General features: G+C 36.1%; 1 protein-coding gene and 1 pseudogene across 12 annotated transcripts in view; one reads left to right on the top strand and one right to left on the bottom strand.

The window, feature by feature from the left end:
- The window catches only part of VPS13B (vacuolar protein sorting 13 homolog B), an 806,600-nt gene that overhangs the window by 280,736 nt on the left and 513,028 nt on the right, over nt 1–12,836 (top strand). Inside the window, exon 20 of one of the 12 annotated variants that reach the window (XM_027561455.1) lies at nt 1,137–1,260. The exons of the other annotated variants lie outside the window; for them this stretch is intronic. Coding sequence (XP_027417256.1) covers nt 1,137–1,171 — 35 coding nt within the window. The 3' untranslated portion in view covers nt 1,172–1,260. Of the gene's footprint in view, nt 1–1,136; nt 1,261–12,836 lie in introns of those variants that run through there. 12 annotated transcript variants of the gene reach the window in all.
- LOC113904486 lies at nt 5,638–7,753 on the bottom strand (annotated as a pseudogene).

Genomic DNA, 12,836 nt, shown 5'->3' with positions numbered 1-12,836 from the left:
ATATGGTTATAGAATTTTGCCTTGATAATTACTTTCTTTCTTCATTTGAGAAGCTTGTTGTTAATCTGATTGTTATTCCTTTTTAGGCAATGTGTCTATTCTTTCTTCTTCATTTCCTATCTTGTTGTTGCCATTATTTTATGTAATCTAACCCCAGTTCATTTAGCTGTGGTTTTCATTTTATCTTACTTGGGAATCATTTTGCTTTCTGAATCTGAAATTTTGTCTTTCAGCAATGCCAGTAAATTCTCTGTTGTTATTTCCTTAAATATTGCTTTTCCCAGCTTTTCTCTTTCTGCAATTTTGATAAAAACATACACTGGATACTCTTATTCTGTCATTCTTGTCTCTATATCCCTCATATATTTTTAATGTTTTGTAATTTGTGTCATATTCTGAGTGATTTCTCTTGATAACTTTTCAGGGTATGAATTCTTTCTAATTTGTATGATCTGCTGTTGTAACTTATCCTCTGTGTTTTAATTTCAGTGAAGGCAGTGTTGTAAAAATTTATTTTGAACTTCTTTCAGCTCTCTAGGCTTTTTGATTATAATTGATTCTTAAATTTTCCATGCCATCATTTTGTTCTTTAATTCAAACATTATCATACTGTCATCTGCACTTAATAATTCTTTATTTAAAGTTTTCTCAGGTCTGTTTTTGTTGTTTCCTTTTGATCATGGATCATGATAGTTTATTTTGTCATTTTTGTGATTTTGAATTATTGGCCCATATTTGATACTGAATTGTCTAAGGAGGTATTTTTTAACCTGTTTTGAGCATCTATATCTTTTAACAGCTTTTATTTCTAAACAGATTTTATCTGTCTGTTTTAATGTCTTTGTGGTTTTTTTTGATTATGCAGTTTATGGAAAATTGATCCTCTAATTCACTGAGCTTTTAAAAAATTATGCCGGATTTTATTTTGCAGTCTGTATTTAGTAATATGTGTTGATGGATTTTTATAAGTCCCTTAATTTATGGGAATTTCCTTTTATTTAAGCATGCTAAAAGGTGTAATAGTTTATTTTTTTTAAGAATATTCATAAACCCTTCTTTTAGCTAATGCAGGGAAAAACTATAAATTTAGTTAAAGCTCTCTCTTTATTTTTCCCTTTCTCATTTCCCTTCTCCAGCCAAGCGTAGTCACTGTCTTGAACCTGGCATTTAGTGTTACTGTACATATATTCATTGGAGAAGGCGATGGCACCCCACTCCAGTACTCTTGCCTGGAAAATCCCACGGACCGAGGAGCCTGGTGTCTGCAGTCCATGGGGTCGCGAAGGGTTGGACACGACTGAGCGACTTCACTTTCAGTTTTCACTTTCATGCATTGGAGAAGAAAATGGCAACCCACTCCAGTGTTCTTACCTGGAGAATCCCAGGGATGGGGGAGCCTGGTGGGCTGCCGTCTCTGGGGTCGCACAGAGTTGGACACGACTGAAGTGACTTAGCAGCAGCAGCAGCATGTGTATGCATGTGTCATTTAGCAGTACACAGAGTATTCTTTTGTGTAATATTGTATAAGTGATATTGTGGTAAATTATAAAGCTTGATACAAATTTCTCTCATCCCTGTTATTCTTGCAAGTTGTCACATTGTAGATCCTTCCATAAAGTGGAAGGGACATCTCTTTAATTTGACTGATGCATATGACTTGCTTTGGCCGCAAAGACGTTAGCAAACATGACAAAGAGATTTGAAAAACACTTGCATTTTGAAGCTTGCTTTTCTGCTACATTTGGAACCCTGAGACAACCATGTGAACAAGTTTGAAGAAGAATATGACAGACCATGTTGAGGAAAGGTAAGGTGCTGTACTCTGCAGGCAGTCAGCCTCTTTCTAACCTGGCAACTGATCACAGGTCTCAGAATCAGCCTCAACTGAGATCCATCAAGGCTTCCAGGAGGACTTCCCAGTTGGGGCTACCCTTAGTGGGTGACCTGCAGAATAAGAGGCCAAATAAATGTTAATTGTTTTAACACTCTTCAGTTTTCGGGTGGCATGTTACTGAGCAAATGTTAGCTGCCACACATATCATTTCATTTATATTCTTTTTCCAGCTTCATTTTCTTACTCAACTTATGTATAACTATAGTTCATTCATTTTTTTCTCTGATTATATTAATCCATTATATGAATGTGTACCCCTTGTTTTTTCATTTTTTAGTAGTTTTCTGTTGCCCTAAATTACAAATCATGCTCTCATGAATTATCTTGTGCATGTTTCCTTATTTACTCATGCAAGACTTTTCAATAATCCTTTAAGTTTTAGGTCTAACTTTAGGTCTAACTGTTTATACTGTTAAAAAAAATAACCCTCAATTTATGTTAGGAAATGTTGTTCAGGTCATTATATAACTTGCCCCTGTTCATTTGGATTGACTGAACTGGTATTATTGTCTGTACCTGAGAATTATCATTTTATTTTTATAATCTGCTGACTGACTGTGGTCAAACTTGAACCAATAATACCTCTGAAGTACATGTCATAAGATTTCTCCATGTGGTGCTAAGATTAATTTTATGGTCTTATAGTGGTGTTTTTTTTCCCCTTCAGGTTTTTTTGAAGTATAATTAACAAATAAATAGTCTTATGTTTTAAAGTATCTAACAAAATAAACTCTATTTATAGCCCATGTTTATCACATTTCTGATCATAGATGAAATCATGATTGCTAAATAAAGTGATTATGGAGATAAATATTTTCAGATGACATGCAGAAGTTATTTGTTTTACCTCTGCAATGCTAAACACCATGGACATAATTAGATGGTGCTGTTTCTCCTGTGGAACCATTTAAAACAACTCTATTCTAAATGTCAAGGTGATTTTGATCAGAGAACGAGGCTTGGTATTAACATTTTGAAATTTGGTTTAAATGATGTAAGAATGGTCATATCATTTTATCTTCATAGAATAATAAAGTTCAGTCATCATGATTCATTACTTGTGAGGAAGCTTTTTTAAAAGTCTTTGTTTTTCACTTATTCATAGAATGATTTGAATGTTTTATTTTTAAGTATAAATTATTTTTATCCTGTAAATTTAATGATAAAATGTGATATATAGTTTATATATTTGAAATACATACAAAGTTGAATTACAGGATTCTTTTCATACCACGAAAAGTTTCTGCTGAATACCCATCTTTGAGTGTTACTTTGAGAAAATTTGTAACTCTCAGCAGGCTTCCAGTTTTTCATACTTAAAATGGACCATTTTTGTCTCATGGAAAGGAAAATGGAAGTTTATTTTTAAGGAATGTAGAATGCTTTACATATTTGAGAATAACGAGCCTTTTTCTTCCTATTTAGTTTCATAGTTCCTTATTGGAGGTATAATCAGTATGATTAAAGTTGTTAGATATGGTATATCAAGTTTAATTTGAACTTCAGATAAACAACAAATAATATTTAGTACATACTTGTATGATAAAAAATTCATTGTTCATCTGAAATTTGAATTTAACTGAGCAACCTATATTTCTATTTGCTGATTCAGTTTTTATAAAAAGTATAATGTTTAGATATATACTTTACTATAATTCTTGAGAAAAGTCTTGAAAAATACAGAATAGAATAGTAATGGTTGTTACTTCTGGTGATTAGAGAGGAGGAGGGAAGATTTTGCATTCTTTCTGTATACTCTGTATTGCTTTAATACATTGCAGCATGGTTCTATTTTTTCATACTTAACAAATTTTGATATAAGTGGTAAACATACTTTGGATTATAAAAAATGTTTGATGGGTACTGTCATAGAACTTGTAAGATGGAGGAAGAAGTAATCACACAAGTAAATAGAAAATAGAAATTACAGTAGTCTCACAAAAGAAAAATTATAATATTATGAGATTATACAACAGGAAAATTGACTTGGTTTGAAAAATTAGTGAAAGCTTTCTTGAAGTGAAGTTTGAATTTCAGTGTGAAAGAGTTAGTGTGGGCATTAACGCGGTGAAGAGATTAGCCTTTCTGACAGAATGATATGTCAGAAGTAACTTGGTGAGTGGGAGAAACTGAAGGGGAGAGAGCAGAGGGAGGACAGCGCAAGAGGAGGCTGGAGAGAAGAAAGAAAGGGGCTACGTTCTGCCGAGACCCGTGTTCCCTGCTTTCCTCCTGAACACAGTGTGAAGCCATTGAAGGCTATGATACAGGTGGTGCTGACAGGATCTTTTTTTGTTTTAAAAAGATCATTTTTGCTGCATTGTGGAGAACTGCTGTGATCGGTGGGTGCTGCCATGAGAGAGGATGTTGGTAGACCAGTAGAGAGATGATATGACAGGAATTCTTATGAGAGATAAATAGGAGTTGATCTTGGTAGGGAGGCTGGAGATGGAGAGGAGTAGAAGAAGATTTGAGGATTATTTAGGAGGTTAATTTTTTGGTATTTAATGATGTATGGCTGTCATCAAGAGAGAAGTGGTTTTCAGGATAATATCTGGGTTTCTGACTTGCACAGTAAATGCAATTAAAAGTAACAGCAAAGCTAATGAAAATTTAAGAGAGTTCTCTAGAGAGGAAGGTTAGCAATTAAAATGAAATTATGTGGGGAATTTTTGAAATTATATATGATAGTAGGAGGTGCGTGGATCTGCACCTTTATATATAATATGAATATTATTTCATATGTAATATGAAAGTATTTTAAAATACTACTACCTTGAAATTAAGTTTGGTCATTTAATAGTAGTTCATGTTCATATACATGCAGTTGAAATTATTTTGAAGTCATTTAATTTTCAGTATTTGTGACAAAACAATTATGATAATGATAATTATAAAATAAAAAGTAGCAGTTCCTTTCTCAGCTTTTCTTAGGGATATATTCAGTACTTTTTACAGAAATAAATCTATAGTTTTATTAAGACAAAAACCGACAGTGTTGATATGAAGTTTACATTTAAACAAAAATTTTCACAGAAACCTAACAGATGCCTAAAAGTTAACAGTGGGTTTCTAGATTCAGGTCTCTATGATGTCAGGAACTGATGGATCTCATGATTCAAGACAGCATTTGGGTTTTAGTTAATTCTTATGATTAAAAATTTTATTTTATTTTAAAGTGAACCACTGCCCCAGTAAGAAAATTAAATCTTCTCCTGAGACCAGGGCTTTTGAAATCGTTCTACTCTTGAAGTTGTACTGTCAGTAACTGAACCGTGCCCCAATAGTTTCAAAGTTGAAAAACAGAGGCTCCAAGAGTTTCCACCCTATGAGCACTGGCCCTTGTCTTTCTCTGCTCACCTACCTCCTATACCACCCTCTTGAGCTTCTCCTTAGTCTCTCAGCCATGCCCGACTCTGCAACCCCATGGACTGTAGCCTGCCAGGCTCGTCTGTCCATGGGATTCTCCAGGCAAGAATCCTGGAGTGGGTTGCCATGCCCTCCTCCAGGGGATCATCCCAACCCAGGGATTGAACCAAGGACTCCAGCATTGCAGGCAGATTCTTTACTGTCAGAGCCACCAGGCAAGCCCATACCACCTTCTTCCCTTCCCAAAATATTTCATCCAGTGGCTTGGATGGAGAAGCTGATATTTGTAACTTCATAATTGGAAAAGAAAGGGTCTTCTTGTCAGTTTCAAGAATGAACACCTCTAAGACAAAATGATCTGCCAGTGTTCACAAGATTTTTCCTCCACAACCAGTTTCCATCCCCCAAGTGGCAGCTTTGGTAACTTCTTAACTGGCTTAGTCCATTGTTGGGAACAGCATTAAGCTCAGGCAGGGAACACCATAGCTTCTGTGTTTGAGGCATTTGTAGCTTTTAAACAGTGTTTCACTATCCTCATTCAGGTTGCCAATGACGTTTTTTGAAAGGCTGCAGTACTGGACACAGAATCCAGTCATCATTAGTGGTTCTTTCCTTTGTTTCACTGTTTTCCCAAATGTTAACAAAAGTGATCCTAACCTATCTCCCTTCTTTCACACCCCATCCGCTCCACCCCAAATAATACACTAGTAGTAATACACTAGCCAAAAACTGTGCACATGCTTTGCTGTAAGAATTGCAGAATTCACACTAGTGGGGCTCTGGGTTGTGGATGTTTCCTGCTCTCCCACATCCCATCCTGCAAGTTTTGTCCTTCATAGAAAGGCCTTTGTTCTTAACAAAGTTCAGAATCGGTTGCCTTGAAACACTGACCCTTGTTTCCCTCCACAGGGATGGGCGTGCAAACTATGTAGCATGGAACAGCTTTAAAGCACTTGGGCTGCTGTAGAGCACAGAAACTATACTGGCTCGTCAAGGGACATCTTCTCAAGCCATCTTTATGGTGTCAAGACAAGTAGAACTCCTTCTTGCCCCCACTTGAAACCCACAGTCAGATGTGAGAGGGTCTGGTACTCAGGAGAGTTAATTCCTGTCATTGTTTTGTCATCATCCTCTGAGGGGTAGGAATGCCAAGTCAGCCTTTCCTTACAGAGGTATATGACTATCTATGGGTGCTTGACCTTGGCAGGGACCAAGTCGGTGGCATCAGAGTATTTCCAATTCACCTGAAGCATGAGTTCTCCACTGGAGTCTGTCGCTCCAGTAGCCTGTTCCAGTTCCAAACCCTGGGCAAAGCCTCATGGGTTTTCTGACTCTTCTTTCTTCTTGTTTGGTTTGCTGTCTTCCACCTTATTTTCCAAATCAGAATCAGAATCAGCTTTGTGCTTACCTCTCTCTGATTTATTTGTCCTGTGTGCTTTCTTCTGTAAATGCAGAAACTTGGCAATGAGGCCAGGGCATTCCAGGTTCTCTTCTGCTCCATGCATTGTCCTCTGAGAACCCCTTCCACTTCGGAGGTATACCACTTTGCCGTGTACCACTGGGCAGTCTGGAACTTTTTCCACCACAGATTTTCTTTCTCTTATTCTAGCACCTCCCTCCACTTTCATCTGGTTTTCTTTTTCCCCATAGTGCCCGCAAACTTTCTGGTATAAAGGGTGACACTGCTCAGAGCAGCGCCCACAAGCACGAGAGGAATGGCTGCTGCACTGCTGGCGAGTCTTGTCTGGCCAGCCAGGGGAGTGGCGACCAGAGAAGCAACAAGCCCAGTGACCTTGGTCGAACCCCTTCCCTGAAGACGTACCTGGCCCAGGCCAACTGCCCTCCCCTCATCCGAACAAAAGGGCCTCGCACTCTTTCAGTACTTTAAATAATTTATTCTATTGGAAAAATAGATTCTTGATTTGAAAATACCATTCTGAAATAAGGTGACTTGCCAACCATGAGTTCTTAAATGTATTCATGCTGTTACTATTTCTAATGTTTATTCCACAGTATTTGTAGCTTTTGTTAGGTTTCTTTGTCCTTTGTTGATCAATCCCTTTCACTTATTTATCCATCTTCCCACAGAGGTTCTGATCAGTAACTCTTTCACCTTATGGATCCTTATTGCCCACAGGATTTTAGTCTAAATTTAATTGAGTGATATCACCTATTTACTTTCACTCTCTTGATTGGCTTACATTCATTGCTTTTCTTGGTCCTGAACCATACGTGTGTGTATGTGTGTGTGTCTGTGTGTTTTAATACCTTGGTATCTTATTTTATTATTATTATTTGGTCATAGTGTGTGGCTTCTGGAATCTTAGTTCCCTGACCAGGGCATCAACCTGGGCCCTAAGTCGTGAGAATGTGGAGTTCTGACCATTGAACCACCAGGGAATTCACCTTACTGAATTTTTTAGATCCAGATCAGATATTACCTCCTTTAAAATGCATCCACTCGCTGAGAAACTTAGTGGTTTCCTCTATCATATTTCTCTAAATATTCATTGCATCTTATTTATATATTTACTACATAATATCACATGTACTTTAATTGTTTAAATATTTATTCACATTAAATGTGCGTGTTCAAGAGAACTGGCAAGTGATGGTCAATAAACTTTTGTTATGAGTCCTGTTACAATAGTAGTGATTGAAAAGTCTTTGACTATCTTAATATCCAGAGAGAAAAATACATGTCTTATTACAAATCACTGTAGTAGTAGTATACGGGATGAAAGTGTTGTTGAAAGAATGGTCAGTTCTGACTGGGGGATCAGTTCTTTGTTATAGAGGAGTTCAGCTGCACTTAACACATTTTAGTATAAGGTTATAATCCATCATTCTTATGTCAGATGGATTTTTTTAATTTAAAAAATCCCCAGGAAATGATTGTGAAGTTTCCTATTAAAGGAAATCCAAAAATCTGGAAACTGGATTCCAGAATCCATCAAGGAGCAAAGAAGGGGTTAATGAAGCAGAATAAAGCTGGCTGACCCAGGAAAAAAGGAACTCCACAGCATAGTGGAGTCTGTGTACTAAAATTTCTGTCCACTGGTCTTTTGAAATTGAAGCAGTAGCAATCTAAGGACTTGGCATCAGGCTTTAAATTTTCTCTCAGAGTTTAAACTCTTATCAAAATCTGTATATTTTTCTTAACGAGATTCTTACTGTATGTAGTGGGTCAAAAATCTTTGGATACATTATTTGTAAAAACTTATTTTAAAAATTCTCAAAAAAAAAGTTTTAATTAGAAATTAATTGCTTTACAATGTTGTGTTGGTTTTTGCTGTATAGCAGTGCTAATCAGCCATAAGTATACATGTATCCCCTTCCTCTTGAAGCTCTCCCCACGGCCCCCACCCCCAACCCCGGGTCATTACAGCACCAGGTAGAGCTCCCTGTGTTATAGCAGCTTCTTATTAGCTATCTGTTCTACGCATGGTAGTGTATATATGTCAGTGCTATTTTCTCAATTTGTCCTACCCTCTTCTTCCCCCACTGTGCCCACAGGCCCATTCTCTAGGTCTGAGTCTCTGTTGCTGCCCTGCAAATAGGTTCATTACACCATTTTCCTAGATTCCCCATTTATGTGTTAATATATGATATTTGTTTTCCTCTTTCTGACTTGTTTCACTCTGTATAACAGGCCAGATGAATTTTTCTTTCCTGCCATCTTCATTGTGGATGCCATCTTAGCATTCTCAACATTTATAAATGAAACATGGTAGAAGTAACTAAATCTACCTCTGTAGTTTAAAACATCCGGTTTCAAAGCTATCCCAGAAGATTATAAGCAGCCTTTCCCTTAAGTGATTTTATTTCCAATAATTTCAGATGTTTAGGTGCTGACAGCTTACACCGCCCTGTCATTCCTCTGTTACTGGTAGAAGGTAGGCCTCACACACATAAAGTTACCATCCAGTGTCTTGTGTCTTTTCTGAAGAGTTTCATCAACTTATTTTCAGCCTTAGTTTGTTTCTCCAGCCTTCCTATAGAAATAGGGACCTCTTGGTTTGCAAATAGCTTTTTAGAGTAATTAGAAAAAATGGGGAGTTATAAGAAACAAGCTAAATCTTAAAAAGATAAAAATTATATATGACTGAGAAAACTTGACCTTGCTTTGGCTAACAAGTAAAAGAAAATAATTTTTTATGTAATTTGAAGAACAGATTTTTCTTTTAAGAAATTCCAAAAGCCAGATTCTAAAAATTTTCTGCAAAGGCTTCCCTGACAGTCTGGTGGTTAAGATTTCACCTTCTGATGCAGGGGGTGTGGGTTCCATTCCTGGTCAGGGAGCTAAGATCCACATGCCTCATGGCCAAAAACCCAGAATGTAAATGACGGAAGCAATAATGTAACAAATTTAGTAAAGTCTTTAAAAGTGGTCCACATTAAAAAAAAAAAAAACAAAAAAACACAATACTTTTATGCAGTAAGAGCATAATCTGATATATTTAGTGAAAAGCAAAAAAACAAAAGTACTTCTGTTCTTGATAGTCACACATATATCAGTACTGCAAAAAAGCTGATTAAAAAGGAAAAGCAGTGTTAATGAGTATTCTAGGGAAAACTGAATGACAGAACCTTATAATAAAAGATTTAATCATATGAAACTAGGAGAAATAGCCTTTAGTATTCAAGGAGATCCAATCAGTCCATTCTGAAGGAGATCAGCCCTGGGATTTCTTTGGAAAGAATGATGCCAAAGCTAAAACTCCAGTACTTTGGCCACCTCATGCGAAGAGTTGACTCATTGGAAAAGACTCTGATGCTGGGAGGGATTGGGGGCAAGAGGAGAAGGGGACGACAGAGGATGAGATGGCTGGATGGCATCACTGACTCAATGGACGTGAGTCTGAGTGAACTCCGGGAGTTGGTGATGGACAGGGAGGCCTGGTGTGCTGCGATTCATGGGGTCTCAAAGAGTCGGACACGACTGAGTGACTGATCTGATCTGATCTGATTCTAGTTCTTTGACATTATATAGCAGCATGTAATGAAGAGGTTAAAGGAAAATGATTGATTTTATGATAAATAAAGATTAGTTCACTGATTTTAAAGGCAGACCTGCCTACCTAAGATTTAAATTGAAGAACTTGTTTTGAGGAGACAGTCTTAATATAGCAAACATCTTTGAGAACATCAGAATACACAGTACTCCTTTGCTAATGTTATCACTTATTAAGAAAAGATAGCACTAAAGGCATTCCTGAATCTGTTTCTTGTCATTTCATTTACATGACCTGAGTCTTCCCCCAAAGTCTTTCTTTTGAAAGTGATTGAAAATATTTCCAAAAAAGTCCTGGATTCCGTATTCTTGTGGAAGGCTCCTTAATGATTTGTGGCAGTTAAAACAACTATGAAGAACAAGAAAAGATCTTAGAAATGTACACTATGTTATTGTATAATATTATGTTTGATTTTATGTGATTTTTTTAATTCTAAAAAGTTTTATAGTATATAGGTATGTCACTTATAATTGATTAAATGATTATATTGATTTCCAAAATTATCAGTTTCATGATCAAGAAAATCCCTGTTATTTTAACGTTGTTTGTATGAGAAAATGAGATTTGACTTAAAAGTCATTTCAGCCCACAGTTTAGTTTCCTAATGAACATGCCGTAACAATTAAAGAGTTTTTGTTAAGAGAAATAGATATAGCAACACAGATTGCTTTCTAAGAATTAGTGTTAGGAAACGTTTGGTTAAGCTGAAAAATGAGAATTTTTACTGTTAGTAATTGAGAACTTACAATTTTGGGGTAAAATCATTTTTGTGAGCTTGCTACTTCTCTTCATTTTATATTTCAAAGTCTTTGCTTTCTAAACAATAGCAAATAGATATCTTAGGATTCAAAGAAATGAAATAAACTAAAATTGGATATTTCATCAGATTCCGGAGAGTGGTTTTAATTTTCATAGATGTTTTTAGTGTGTTCTTATGCTGGGAATTTGAATTTCATCTTTAAATATTTATTTTGAAACTGGATAAAAATTTGCCTGTATCCAGAAAGCATGTCAAAATTGAATTTTTTACATGAAAATTGCCTATTATAGTCTACATTATCTTTAGAGTTTTCTTATATAAGACAAATTAGAAATCCGTTTGTGAAGATGTCTTTTTTTTAGTTGCCTCTGTCCAGAATCGGAACTTTATTAAAGTACCAAGAATGTTGAATTCAGGTAATTTCAGTGGTCTTTTGAGACAAAAATCTAATTCTGATGGAGTAGTATCCAAAGTGGACTTTTAGGCTAGGCAGAGGAAAAGAACAGAACAAAGAAAGGAGAAAATGTCCCGTCATGAGAGAAGGGAAGTTGAGAGTTAACAGTGGAGAATGCTACCGACCTACACTACCTACTCTAGTCCTTCTAGAGTAGATCCTCTGAAAGAGAGGAAGCAGTTTTATCAGCATTTCTTCTCCACTGCTGCTATTTGTTGGAGTGTGTAATTTCCTTCAGGTACTTGGGGTGGGGAAAAGGTTAAGAGCTCCTAGACTACTATAACTTTACCTGGTGTGTCTGCTTCCAAGTTTGTTCTGCTGTATTCTTTATACACAATTGATATTTTTTTCCTCCTTAATAATAAATTAATGCTATTCTCCACCCTCTTTTATCATATTGAGAATAGAAAATTCCAACTGCTTCTTCTAACTTAAAAATCCCCTACCTGCCTCTCACCAAATCTGTGACTCTGCTTCTTTTTCACTCTGTTTTGGCTACACTGCCTTTATATTTCTGTTTAGGGCTGTTCTAGCTGTGCCTTCTGTTTGGAATGGTGGTCTTCCTGCTTTGCAGTTGGCTGCCTCTGTGTCAGCTTACAGGTCAGCTTCATAGAAAGGTATTCCATGACCACTCAGTATTAAGGAGTCACTCATTTTTCCCCTATAACTTTATTATAATTCTCTGAATTATACTTATCACTAGATGATATTTTCCTGTTTTTGTTTATTTCTCTACTAACTACTATATCTCCAGTGTCTACAGTGGTGGTTAGCATATAGATGACACCCAGTACTTACCTATTGCATGGAAGATTTTATCAGTCACTGCTTTAGGGCTAGGTGTGCTATCCATGTAATACTAGTGTATTTTGTCCAAGTGCTACTGTTCATAATTTTTAGAAACTCCACTTGCTTGCCCTATAAGTTTTCTTGTAATGAAATTAGAAACCAAATGGCAACAGTGAAATTGTGTTTTCAGATTGAAGTCTGGAAAACTAGCTTTGAATCTTAGCATTTTCAGGTTTAATATAAATTAGGATTTGTCGCTATACTTCATTGACTATGTTCCTTCTTCTGTAAAGTAACTTCTCATGGGGTCTGAGATTTAAATGAAATAGTATGTTTAGGAGTTTCTTATGAAGTACCACATTGATTATTTTAATAAATTCTCCATTATCCTCTCTCCCCCACAAAGATATCAAATAACTTTACCTACCTTTAATGATAAAGTAATTTTAAAATATGAACTTTAGTTTTATAATTTTATTACATGTTCTGTATGAAGCTATGACTTAAAATTAAATACCTTAGAGAATCTCTAATGCAGCTTTTGAGTATTTTATGAAT

Source organism: Bos indicus x Bos taurus, chromosome 14 (assembly GCF_003369695.1).
Source record: "Bos indicus x Bos taurus breed Angus x Brahman F1 hybrid chromosome 14, Bos_hybrid_MaternalHap_v2.0, whole genome shotgun sequence".
NCBI classification, from domain to species: Eukaryota; Metazoa; Chordata; class Mammalia; order Artiodactyla; family Bovidae; genus Bos; species Bos indicus x Bos taurus.
The sequence above is the reverse complement of the archived record's forward strand: the minus strand, read 5'-3'. Positions and strand labels throughout refer to the sequence as shown.